This window comes from Mizuhopecten yessoensis, unplaced genomic scaffold (genome assembly GCF_002113885.1).
Source record: "Mizuhopecten yessoensis strain PY_sf001 unplaced genomic scaffold, ASM211388v2 scaffold10707, whole genome shotgun sequence".
Taxonomy (NCBI): domain Eukaryota; kingdom Metazoa; phylum Mollusca; class Bivalvia; order Pectinida; family Pectinidae; genus Mizuhopecten; species Mizuhopecten yessoensis.
Genome location: NW_018408681.1, coordinates 74,877 through 88,363, shown reverse-complemented (window position 1 = coordinate 88,363; position 13,487 = coordinate 74,877). Strand labels below are relative to the sequence as shown.

Here is a 13,487-nt window from a genome sequence, read left to right as displayed (position 1 = left end):
CAGACTTGATTTAGGCATTGTGTTTAGTTCTATTTCTTTGGTTGGCTCCATATCCATTGTTGTAGGTTTATATTTACGTTTTCCGGTGTTTTCTGGATTTACATGAATTATCAGTATTTGAGGGACATTTCTGGTAATGAATTCTGATAACCTATTCTATGTGACAGGTGTCCTAAATTTCCAAACCTTCCGAGTGGCTGTCGCTTAGTGATGGACATGAACAACCCATGCTGTCAGAAGGCTGACTGTACACCGGTGCCAGGATCTAACCCATCTCCCATCCCAGGACAGTCACCAACACCTAACCCAAATCCAACCCCCGCACCAGGTGTGTCAACAAATTTGATATAAGAAATAAAAGAAAAGTAACATCTGAATGAAGGATCCATAATTGTTTTGGTGTTGACAAATTCATGTTGAGTAAAATCTTCTTACTTTGATACCTCACGTACTGTTGATCTTGCTTTAAGTGAATCATTTTAACTTTATTGCAGCGTTCTGTGTGTTCAATGGTATCCCATTCAAGCAGGGCCAGACTTGGAAGGACGGATGTAGCAGGACCTGTAAATGTGAGGATGCCAAGAGTAGACAGATCACCTGTAACGACAGGTAGGTTTAGATGTACTGAACACATACTGATAGTGTACTGAACACATACTGATTGTGTACTGATCGATGACTGACTTAAAAACCATTTTAAAAATTGGATGATCATTATAACAAGTCTGAGTCAATGAAATCAGACCATTAAATTGTTTTATTAAAGCCTATCTTTATGACAACATGATCATTCTGTCATTCCTACATTCGTCACATTTTGAGAATTGTGTCAATTGTGAGGAATGATGCAGCTTTAATATTTAGATTCGTGCATTTGTTTGGTTTTCCAATTGAGAGTTTTGAAGGAGCAAATTGAGAAAAATCCCTCACTTTTTAGAGTTGGAGTGGGTCCTTTAAATGCGCCTAAAATGATAAACCGCTCACGTATACTGATTGTATACTGACACTGTACTAACTTTATACTACTTTTGTACTCCCCATTCTGTTGTTTCAGGTGCCCCACCTATCCCTCTTTGAAGGCAGGCTGTACACTAGTAACAGATCCCACCGACCAGTGTTGCCAAGTGCCTCAGTGCATCAACCCCGATGCCACCAACCCGCTACAGGTGGTCACAGGTCCCAAGGGTACCATCGAGGGCTCGAACCTGCCCCAACCAGGCATCAATAACCCCGGCACAACAGGCAAATCTAGTCAGTACATTCAGTAACTACTATAAACAAATCTGAAGTCATTGAAAAAAGTGGAGGAAGTAAACACATCATAAATCATGGAATATGTTTTTGCAGTTAGTGAAGAGTTAGTGTAACAGCAAAGGAATTTGAGGGGAAAGTACTGCCTTGCTGGCAAGTTAGCTTTTCCAGTGATGCAGTATAACCCGGGGACCCGCTCACTAGTTAAGCAACGTTGAGTGTGGTCAGTAGTTGAATGGTTGACCGCCTGCACGTTAAATTTGGTGGCAGCGGTGGGATTCTGAATAGCTTTAAACTATTGCACTACATTATTAGGCAGTGGATATTATAACATAAACTCAAATAAGAAACATTATAGGATGTGTGAGTGAATAGATGCTTGAGAATATATGGCAGAGCAGTATAAAATATTGACTTGAATCTTTTGTACTTTGTGTTAGAATTCCTCAGGTTACCTATTTGGTTGTTGTAGATGCGTGTCTGTATAACGGAAAGGTCTACCAGCCTGGCCAAACTTGGGATGATGGATGTACCTACCAGTGTATCTGTACTGATGGCAGTACTGGCCACTACCAGTGTACCGAGAGGTGAGAAACACCTACCTGTCAAATATCATTTTCTGCCCCCTTCATGAAATGGGGGGGGGGCAAATAATGTGGCCAATGTCTGTCCTGTCCAATATTTTTCAGGATTTCAAGATCATTATCAAAGAACATTATCAAACACTGAAACTAATTTCACATGGTGGCAAGGGCATTCATGTCTTACAAACTTTTACTAGTTGGTTCAAACTCAATACCAGTGGACTTTAAAAATTATCGCCATGGAACCACAAGATGAAAAAGAATGAAACTTTTATGTCTTGTATATGAATTCAAATATTCACAAAAAAAGTGGTTTGAAGCATATTCATAAAAGCCTTCTTTTCTGAATTCAGGTGATCTGATACCACTGTCTTATGTATCAGACAAGATTTCAGATATTGTAATAAACTCTCCTAATAATGGTAGAGGATTTAACAGTGTATGCATAGTAATCAAGTAGTAAATCATCATACAATTATTTCTAGCTTTGTCGAACACCTTCAATAAGCCAGACTTTATGGCAAATCTAAGTCATAAGAAACTTTACAGTTAGTAACCATATTTAATTAGAGACTTGTGTGATTAATTTCAATAGAATTCTGATTATTTTATCCAAAAGAATGTTCAGTTACTTCTTTTTGTAGAATTTCAAGATACATTAACCTATTTTTGGTGTGATTATTTTTTCAAGATGTCCAAAGATCCCTACCTTGCCGTCCACCTGTACCTTGGTAAAGGACACTACTGACCAGTGTTGCCAGAAGGTGTACTGTCCAAATGCTGTCCCCACACCAGGGCCAACCCCTAACCCCAACCCTAACCCCAATCTTAATCCAAACGGACAACCTACTCCGAATCCAAATGCCACGCCAAACCCCAACCCAACTCCAGCTCCACAACCTAGTAAGTATAGTTACAATCATGTATAACAATGTCAGGGTTTCTGTGAGCATTTTAAGCACTGCTTATAGTTTTCATAATTTTTTAGAGAATGAACCATCTGCATTGTATATGAAAATCTATTAACTAAATGACATTTTCTATCTAGTAGCCAATTTTTTGTTTAGATGATAAATTATTTTGCGAAAGGAAATCCATACCTTTCAGAACTTGAAAAAGAAAAAAAATTGAACATGAAATGACCAAAAAGATGAACAACAGTGTTCTGAACATGAAAATGAAATGGAGCCAGACCTAGATTTGAACCCTGGACCTCTGATCATTATCAATCGCTCTAACCAAATGAGCTGCCTTATCAGTGAAAGTTCTCTGACCCGGCCTGACTTCAGTTATAGCTGAAACAAATTAAGGGGAGATAAGTATGAAAAACTACATTGGAACTCTACTGCAGTAGGACAGAGATCCTTGTAAAGGGGATTGATCTCTTGACATCTATTGACATATTTGTTTGACATGCATTGTTTAACATTACCAGATGTGTGTGTGTACAAGGGCCAAAATTACCATCAGGGCCAGACTTGGTATGACGGCTGTAGTGCCAAATGTCGCTGTGAGAGTGCCGCTACAGGCTACTATAGATGCCAGGAGAGGTAAGCAAATACACTGCCATTGTAAAACTCAATTGTTCTAGTGTTGGTATTGTAATAATATATTGCTTACATTTTTTATTTGATTGTTTGTTATTTCTATTGTTGTTTCATGTAAGGGGCGGGTTTAAAAACTGATGCAGTAAGTTATACTTCCATAATGAATATATACATAATAAATATAGTCATCTATTAATTTGCTTCTTGTTTCAAATTTCATGAGAACTAAGCAAAGAATCCTAAGAGAGAATGTTTAATTCAACAAGGATTAGTTTCGTTAAAACATTTTTACAAAACAAATATGCAAAACCTTTTGCTAACTGATATAGATGAGCCTTCATCTTCTCAAACAGTAAGACCGACCAGTGCATGACAATAATCCTTGCTATTCTTTTAAACTTTGAACATGATTTGGTTGATATAGGTGTTCAAGATACCCCAGTGTGCCGGCTGCCTGTACCTTGGTTCCCAGCCCGTCTGACCCATCCTGTTGTAAGGAGCCAAGCTGTCCGGTGATTCCAACAGCTGGTCCCGTCCCCACACCAGGGTTCATCCCTAACCCAATGACCCCTAAACCAGGAGTGATCACTGGTCTAGCACCTGTACCTACTAATATGCCAACCCCAACTCCAGCTCCAGGAGTCACCCCCATTCCTGGTGTAAACCCTACCCCTGCACCACGCAAAGGTAGGTACAAATGGACAGATATTTGTTTTGGGGTGTGTGTGTTATCCAGAGGTCAGGATCCAGGATATATAAATTATACTAAATATTTTCCCTGCAATAAGTCCTGCCCTAGGCACTATTCCATAGCATGCTGCTGACAGCATCTCCTTAAATGTGTTCCCTGCATCAAATCCAGCCCCACAGTTGCTGTTCCCAGGCATGCTGCTGATAGCATCTTCCTGGTTAAAGAAGAATTTAAAGTATATTTTTTTTCTGAATATAAACCCATTAAACACCTCCCACGTTTCCTGAGGCTTGTTGTTGGTAAACACAGATAGATGTTATATAACGGATAATCGCTGTTTTGGTATAATAATTTTACGATACTTTGTATCATGTATCATGTATGTCAAGACATGCATGATGGCAGGCATGATGTTTATTTTTGGATGCAGCGTTACCAAAAATTGATTAATTATTGATTTTAAATTGAAAAAAAGAAATTATGAGATAAATCTTGTTAAAGCTGATTTTGAAAAAATAAGAGGGGTACTGTAAATGAACATACTTGAGCAATAATTTTATTTTAGCTCAATGTGCCAACTGAAGTTCATGTATATTCTCTATAGTATATTGGGGTGGTTTTTTTTTGGGGGGGGGGGGGGGCAATTCATCAATGCGCTATCTGTTATATTTTGATCATGCGCTAAAATTTGAGTGTGCTAAAATAAGTTTGTATACAGAAACAAACTTGAAAGTATTTTGTATAAGTTATTGACTCTGTTTAAAGGAAATAATAGTTACTGTGGAGGGTAAAAACTTCAACAAGTCAGGTATTTGGTCTTTTACCCTTATGAGAATATCTTTTTATTAAGATAAATTATCAAGGATAAAAACATGTTATGTCTTTGAGAAACTAGAATAGGTTATTTAAACATTTTCTGTCTTGTAAAATATATTTAATACAATTGCCTGAATATCCTTACTTTGATATGTTGTGTAACATAATCATATTTTGTGTGCAGGATGTTTCTACAAGGGAGTTGTCCACCCGAAGGGTTCCACCTGGGACGATGGTTGCCAGTTCACTTGTGAATGTCTGAACGATATGTCTGGACAGTACAGATGTCTGGAGAAGTAAGAAAAGTCATTACTTAAGTAGATTTCACTTAATATCACTTTTCATTTGTCAGAGGAAAACGGGATAACAGAGAAAAAGTATTTTTCTGACCTTTTCAGCTGTCGAAACCATATTTATATTAAGTGACCATATTCACTAATGTCAGTGATACGGTTTTACAAAGAAGAACATTTAGTAAGAATATCTGTACTGTATTTAAAAAAAAAACTGATATTTTATCATTAGCTTGTAAGTGTTCTAAAAGAAAAAATCATTTCAAACAAAAAACACTGGCAAATTTACCCTCGGTGAATATACATTTACCTCGACACTTAACCAGCCCATGTCTGCTAATAAGCCCACCTATATTGATTACGATTCAGTAGATACGTCGGCAAATTATATTTTTTGTGTTGACTCCTAGAGCTTTCACAAGACAAAAATGGTTTTAACCCTTTACACTAGGTTTCATATGTAAGGGTATGTGTTGAGAGGGTTTTAATACCCTATGTTAGGAGATTGCTTATTTAATTAAAAAGATAAATCTAAGGTCTAAAATTTCAACCCTTTATAAATGACATGATTTTTGCTATATATGTTGTATTTATTCCATCCCAGGTGTGCGAAGTTCCCTAACCTGGATAGTCGCTGTGTCCTTCTCCAAGATCCTAGCGAGCCTTGCTGTAAGAAGCCGTTCTGTGACCTGATCAACCCAACCCCATTCCCCAACGGCATCCCAACTCCCCAGCCTAACATTGCCCCAACACCAGGTGGAATTGTGCCCGGTATGAATACTCAAAGCCCTAACCCAACAACGCCCCGACCTGGGTTCTGTGTTTACAAGGGTGTGGCTTACACACAGGGAAAGCAGTGGAATGATGGCTGTAGCCAGAAGTGCCAGTGCGACGACTCCACAACAGGCTACTACACCTGCCATGCCCGTTGTCCCTCTTACCCACAGGTGCCTAGCTCCTGCGTGTTGAAGACCGACCCCAGCGACAGCTGCTGCCTCGTCCCTGACTGCAATCAAGTCCTGGCTCCAGTTGGTCCCACCAGTCAGACAGGCTCTAATCCTATTAATGTAAGCCCGGGGACTGGAACAGGCCCATCAGGAACTGGAACCCCTGCTCCACAATATGTCTACCCAACTCCAGTCCAGCCCGGAAGTTTCACAGGCACAGGATCAAACCCGAACCCACAGGGCCCTGTACCAGGCGGCTCAGGAACCAGGTGTAAGTGTATCTAATTATTCATACTGACAACTTGGAAACAAGCAGTGTTTTTAGTTCACCTAGCCAGAGTAGCAGCCCACAAATGGGGAAATGAGGCTATATCTTTCAAAGACTTATTACTTTTTAAGTACGTGTGAAAAAAACCTTATTTACTTTGAGGCATCCCTTGGCCAGAATAATATAATAATGTATTAGTGTAGGGAGTAGCCCAATTGGGAATGACAGTGAGTGTTCCAATCTGGTTAATAAGGTTCAATATTTAAAAGACTACTCCATAATTATGGATGAAATGATAATCTAACCTCATTTGGTATGGAGCATTCCTTCACCAAAGAATAACTGGAGTAATTTTGAATGGATTCATTTCAAACTTCATAGGATGGTTCATTGCCATGAAAGCTCGGACAAGTTCGATAACCAAAATTATTTGCCAATTATTTACGCAGTAATGGCCCTTTGTAGAATTGCCGAAACGGTTTCCGCTCAATAGCTTCAGTAATTTTGAATAGATTCATTTCAAACTTCATAGGAAGGTTCATTTCTATGAAAGCTTGCACAAGTTCGATAACCATTATCTGCCTGTTATTAAGGGAGTTATGGCCTTTTGAATAGATTCATTTCAAACTTGGTAGGAAGGTTCATTGCCATGAAATCTCGGACAAGTTTGATAACCAAAATTATTTGCTGGTTATTTATGCAGTTATGGCCCTTTGTAGAATTGACGCTTATCTCTCTAAAATTTATGCACTTATGGCCCTTTGTGGCAAACTGCTCATTCCACATCTGACAGGCATATCACGTACCGCTTCGCGGAACTCTTGTTACTTTCTTGTAATATTTATTTACAGGAATAAAACACATTGCTTGTATGGAAATATATTTTGATTGGGTCAAACAAATGATATAAGATTTTGTGTGTTTACAGCCATCTGTATCTACAAGGGTCAGATGTACACTCAAGGTCAGAAATGGGACGATGGATGTGAATATCAGTGTGAATGTATGGACGCTGGCAGAGGACAATATCGCTGTACTGGCAGGTTCGTACCCCATCTTGTTAATATTTGAAACAAAACAATGCAATATATTTTATTGTAGTGATATGTGCATACATCAGACTTGCATACTTTCCAATAGTGTTTTATATTTATAAAAAAAGGTTCAAGCACCAGACCAAAATGATCTATCTATAGGTCATTTTTTTTGTTTTTTTTGTTTTGGGGGACAAAATGTGTTACATTGTATTTTAAAATCATGTAATGAACATTTTCCATATGCGAGTGTTTTGTTTCTTTTCATGAACTCCTTGAAAGGAGTCAGTCATTATTAAGTATATGTTTTTAGTCTGAAAAATATCTATCCTTTGAAAAATATATAGAGATTTTACAAAAGTTCAAAAATTACCCCATGGGAGTATTTATTGAACAAATTCTAAGTAAAAATGGGGGCCAACTTCCATAAATCGAGATTCAAAGATTCAAATTTCTCAAAGTAAATTAGCTGCTAGTACAGGGAAATATCCTGGGGTCACTTTAACAACCAAACATGCAAACTACAGTCAATATATACATGTACATATGAAAGAATTTTTCTAATTCCTTTAAACTAAATATTCATAGAGTCCAAATAACATTTCTTGCAATGTATTCTGTCACTTTAAAATCACAATCGGTCTTATGCAGTAAGTTCAACATTCGTGAGTCGAAGTCTGGATGTTAAGAATTTTTCCTGATAGTCTCACAAAGTTTGAAACCTCAAAATTTAACTGTACTCCATATGTATTTTCTAAAATCATCTCAATGTGATTTGTTTCATATACACCAAAGTGTTGGAGGGTATGATAATATCATTTAAACGTTATTCCAATTATGTCAACAAATGACCTTTACAGATGTCCACAGTACTACTTCCTGCCACCTCAATGTACCTACGTTCAGGATCCGAATGACAAGTGTTGTCAAAAGGCCCGCTGCAACCCCAATCCAGGGGCCATTCCCCAGCCTAATAATACCCCCAGCCCTACAAAACCTATTGTCGTTCAACCCGCTACCAACCCGCCACAAACTGGTACCGGAACACCCGTTGTCCTTCAGCCAGCTACCAACCCGCCACAAACTGGAGGAGGTGGTAATAACCCCAACGCTCAGACTACATCCATAACTGGAACAGGAAGTAAGTATAATACTACACTGTTATCAATAGATAAAGATGACCATGACAACATTGTGCTGGGTTTACCGGCTTAAATCAAAATTACATTAACTATTTTCAACCCATTAGATGTGTGGTCATCAGAACCCAGCACGACATTGTCATGGTCATGTTTACCTATTGATAACTACTACTACGGCCGGATTGTGTATTCCTTGTGTCTGGTGGGCAGCACAGAACTTCACTGAAATCTTTGCACAGACTTGCAACTGTGTTTACTTTGGCATATACAATCAGTCTCATATTTTGTTTCTATATGATATATTTATATATATACATTCCATCCAGTTTGCAAATTGCCCCTTATTTGTTGTAATGTAACTCTTCAGTTTACATGGAATTAAAACCCTGTCAAACAGGACACTGTAGATGGCTTTCAGGTTACACAGCTTCAACTAATTAAATAGAAATTATGAAAACTGACATAATGGTTTTTTTACTGTCTAAATTCAAAGGTTTGGCTCTTGATACACATATCTGCTCTAAACCATTGAAATATGTCGTGACAAAATGGAAGACTCTGTACCTTGTTGGTGGTACAGGTAAACTAGTTAGATCCTTTGATGTACATCATTTTCAAAGGACAGCTGTAGGTCAAATGATTCATCTTCTTAAAATACCTGAAACTAATCAAATAGCTGATTGTGTTCCTTCAATTTTGTCATGAGATATTATATTCCAGAGGTGTAGAGAAGAACCCTTGGATTTCAAAGAAAATCTGGTGGAGTTTCTTGTATAGTTTTCCAAATTGCATTAAGTTTGGTGTGATTAGATTTCACCATAACTTAAAAATGTGAAAAAAAAATAACATAGGGAAAAAGATTGTATAATATTGTATAATAATTTTTTTCATCAATAAAAATAATTAAAATTTTGACACAAGTTGATTGGTTGATCATTCTCTTTTTTTCCAGCTGCATGTGTGTATAAGGGCCATGCCTACCCCAAGGGACAGATGTGGAGAGATGGATGTGACTATCAGTGTATCTGTGATAGCCCTGCAACCAACGCATACAGATGTGTGGCTACGTAAGTACAGGGGAATCTCAGCATTCTCAACAAATCCATTTCAAAAGAAATGTCTGGAGTTATGAACCATCAAAATAATTAATTAACCCTTTCACCTCTATGTAACTTTAGTAGACTCTACCATGCATTGCTATGGATGAGTCCTGTATGGTCTACAGTGGTTAAAGGGTTAAGGTAGGAGTTACTTGTTTTGTGTAGTAAAACAACCTCGTCATTTTCAACTACCGTAAAAACCCGTGTAATTTGCGCAGGTACTTTTTGAGGCTGAAAATCTGATATAAAGTTTCTACTCGAATATTTTGCACACCAAAACAAATGTATTGTAATTCAAGATAAAAATTGGAGCAAAGAATCATCCTTACAATCTAGACAGAAAAATACTGTACAGCAGGATAGTTCTTCAGAGATAATATTTTTTCGCGATTTGGCGGGTCAATTACCTGATCACAAAAACATGATCCCCAATAATATAACAATATACATAAAGAGTACTGATGTTTGAAAATAGATTATATCTTGCATCTAATAGTTTTGTTGATGATTATTTCAACAAAACGCACTTACTCGTTGGTGCTCAATGTGCTGTAATAAAGCGTATTCTTTGGAAAACTTGACAATTTATATGCTGACTGTCCTATCTCAGTGCTTGAAGGATTTGCTAACAAATTTAGTTCCTTCACGTCCAGATCATTATCTTATAATCCGTGCAAATTTTATTTTATAATTTTGGGTCAAAATTGCGAAAATTTAAACCCACCCAAATAACTCGTTATACTGTACATGTACTTGTATCACACTTGAATTCAAAAGTAAATTCTGAAATGATGAGGTTTTTGTAATGGATGACACAGAAATTGCCAAATGAAGGTTAACTAAATATGGAATATAATTATTTACTAATACGCTTGTTCTCAGATTACAGAAGTGGGGAAGTATTGATTGCTTGCAACACTTTGCTGTGTTTTTACCAGATTATTATCAACAGGATTAAGGTCTGTGTTCATTATAACATTTTCTTACAGATGCAAGTCTTATTCAACAATTCCATCATTCTGCACCCTGACTCCTGATCCCAAGGACCAGTGCTGTGAGGTGGTGGCCTGTACGGCGCCCAATGGTCAACAGCTGACTCCATTGTTGCCGTCCAATACCCCGACACCCTCTCCCACGCTCACCCCCAACATGCTACATATCATACCCATTGGAACCCATGATGTTTTCACTGGGACGGGACATCCCCCATTAGGCAGTGGTGGCAACAATGTAGGAGGCAGAAGTATGTGATAAAACTGATCTGGAAGGTCGGAAACTCAAACTTTTCACCTGAAAGTTTCTTAATGAAAACATTGAAATTCAGGATTTTTATGGCCCTGGTGATTTAATAGGGGGCTGGGGGCAATTATGTTACCCATGTCTGTCCTGTCGCGATTCATTGTCTTTACTCTTAAAATTTCACTTCTCAACAAATTTTTATTGTCAAGTATGAGCATACCTTGAATGAGTTCATATTTTAGGGTCCCAAGGTTTATGCCAATGTCGCTTGCTATCTATAGGGGGGGGGGCAGAGGTAGGTGTTTTATGTAATTCACGCCATCCACAATATAAGCTTGGGGTCTATTATATATATATAGATGTTAACATTAATTTTATACCTCATCACTCATGTATTATCAATTACAGAAACATATTTATGCATATTAATATTATCTTAAAATGGAAAATATTTTTTTATGAGCCTGGTATATTAAATATATGACAAAAATATGAAAGCTGATAGTAAACATTTGTAAAAGAAAGTGCGACAATTTTCAAGAAGCCATTATCTTCTGTACAGGTGGATGTGTGTACAACAACAAGGTGTATACCCAGGGCCAATCCTGGGACGACGGATGTAAATACGTATGTAGTTGTGAGGACGGAACAGATGGCCGCTACAGATGTGCAACCAAGTAAGTATCTGGGCATCGTTAGTTTTTTTAATAGTGTAATTTATACGTGTAGTTTTTTAACAACAATTACATGATTTTTTATGCAAATATATTTTAGCCTCATATTTTATCTTTTACTCACTTGCATTATTTCGGTTTAATTCATTGAAATTTTATCTTCCTTAAATTTAAGTCCTGCAAATTTGTATCTTCTCGTTGATCTATACAAGCCATTAAAAGTGCTTGAAAAGTGCTAAAAAATAGTTGGATCATGGGAAATGCTGGAATTTTCAAAATACTGGTGACAATTAACATATATTCTTTTCATTGAAAGACTTTTTCATAGACTTTTTATGAAGGACTGTTTTAAAACAAATTGTTAATGGAATTCTTTCTGGAAAAAGATAATTATTTCACATCTGTTGTGATTCATTTTAATTTGTGCTTTACATTGACCCCTTTCACTTTGATTTGGAAAGTTGCAAGATAATAGTGAAGTGTCCTAAATGTCTGTATGGACCATACATTATTAAAAAGATAATTATTGATTATTACATAGGTTATGCAAAATGGAAACCCTGCAGATTCATAGACTAAAAGAGACAAAAAATATCTTCCTGGTTTTGTTTTTGTTTTTTTTACACACTCAATATTTACCACTCGAGGTTATATAGTAGATACATGTTTTAGCATATGGTATATATCATCTGGAGTTTGTCTTATTCCTTTTAGATGTCCAAGCTATCCTGCCATCCCGAAGTACTGTACTTATGTGAATGTGCCAGGTCAATGTTGTCCCAGTCTGTCCTGTAACAGCCCCGACTACGGAAAATACACGCCCACACCGCAGCTGGTCCCCAGCCCCATGCCCAGTATCAACCCTGGCTCCGTACCAGGACAGATCCCCACCCCTGCCCCCAACAGTAACCCTCACATCATCGTGGTCCCCGGCGCCGGAACCAATAATGGAGGCACTGCCCCAGCGACCCTTGTACCAGGAACTCCTTTGTCAGGCTTCTCCGGAACTACATCTCGTAAGTAACACGCCCTCTCCTCGACCGGATATGAAAAGATATGGGGTCACCTGCTTGGATCACATGGGTTTTCTCCAGGGACTCTTGTTTCCTCCCACATTAAGACGCATGTGCCATTATCCGGGCCAACAAGAGCGATTACTATAAGTTGTATATATTTATAAATTTACTCTTCATATGACATTGTTGTCTTAAACTCACTCGTTTTAAGATAAACATTTGACCAGTTTGATTTATTTCTGCAGCTGTAAATTGTTTTCAATATATTTTCAATACCATTCAAAAAAATCAACAATGATATCTCAGTTACAGGTACATATTAACAGAATTTTACTGAACTTACTGAATATTTTTATACCCATGTTAAAATGACCTGATAGTTCAAACTGGATACACTTCCAGGAATGAAACTGTTTACTGGGAAACTTTCCCAAGAGTATTTTAACTGAGACTTGTATACAATCTGGCATATAGAATACTGTATCTACAAGAGTAATTTAACAGAGACTTGTTTACAATTTGTCATACAGAATACTGTATCTACAAGAACAAGCTGTACAACCAGGGTAACACGTGGAACGACGGCTGTGATTACAGCTGTGAATGTCTGGACGGCCGCAGTGGCTACTACAAGTGTAAACCTTTGTAAGTGTCAAGTAGAATAAAGTTAGATGAAATTTTTCACACTTTTTGCCTTAATATTGTTATATTACATATATGCATATTTGTGAATTTTGGATTCTCTTTACTAGGAATTAAAATGAAAATGTTCACTAAATAATAACTACTACATTATAAATGAGGAATGATACTTTTGTTTTGTTTTTTAATGGGTTATGGTATTTCAGTGAGACAGCACTATAAGGTCGGCATCAGATCCGCGCT

At 37.4% G+C, this 13,487-nt stretch overlaps 1 protein-coding gene across 2 annotated transcripts in view; it reads left to right on the top strand.

Annotated features, from left to right (window-relative positions):
• LOC110461911 overlaps positions 1 to 13,487 on the top strand; it is a 75,004-nt gene that overhangs the window by 50,651 nt on the left and 10,866 nt on the right. For both annotated transcript variants that reach the window (XM_021515646.1, XM_021515645.1), the window contains exons 48-63: positions 168 to 328; positions 495 to 609; positions 1,055 to 1,251; positions 1,724 to 1,838; positions 2,527 to 2,738; positions 3,271 to 3,385; positions 3,807 to 4,069; positions 5,074 to 5,185; positions 5,787 to 6,400; positions 7,326 to 7,440; positions 8,292 to 8,572; positions 9,526 to 9,640; positions 10,663 to 10,916; positions 11,475 to 11,589; positions 12,301 to 12,602; positions 13,133 to 13,247. In XM_021515646.1, coding sequence (XP_021371321.1) covers positions 168 to 328; positions 495 to 609; positions 1,055 to 1,251; positions 1,724 to 1,838; positions 2,527 to 2,738; positions 3,271 to 3,385; positions 3,807 to 4,069; positions 5,074 to 5,185; positions 5,787 to 6,400; positions 7,326 to 7,440; positions 8,292 to 8,572; positions 9,526 to 9,640; positions 10,663 to 10,916; positions 11,475 to 11,589; positions 12,301 to 12,602; positions 13,133 to 13,247 — 3,201 coding nt within the window. The remainder of the gene's footprint in view (positions 1 to 167; positions 329 to 494; positions 610 to 1,054; positions 1,252 to 1,723; positions 1,839 to 2,526; positions 2,739 to 3,270; positions 3,386 to 3,806; positions 4,070 to 5,073; positions 5,186 to 5,786; positions 6,401 to 7,325; positions 7,441 to 8,291; positions 8,573 to 9,525; positions 9,641 to 10,662; positions 10,917 to 11,474; positions 11,590 to 12,300; positions 12,603 to 13,132; positions 13,248 to 13,487) is intronic.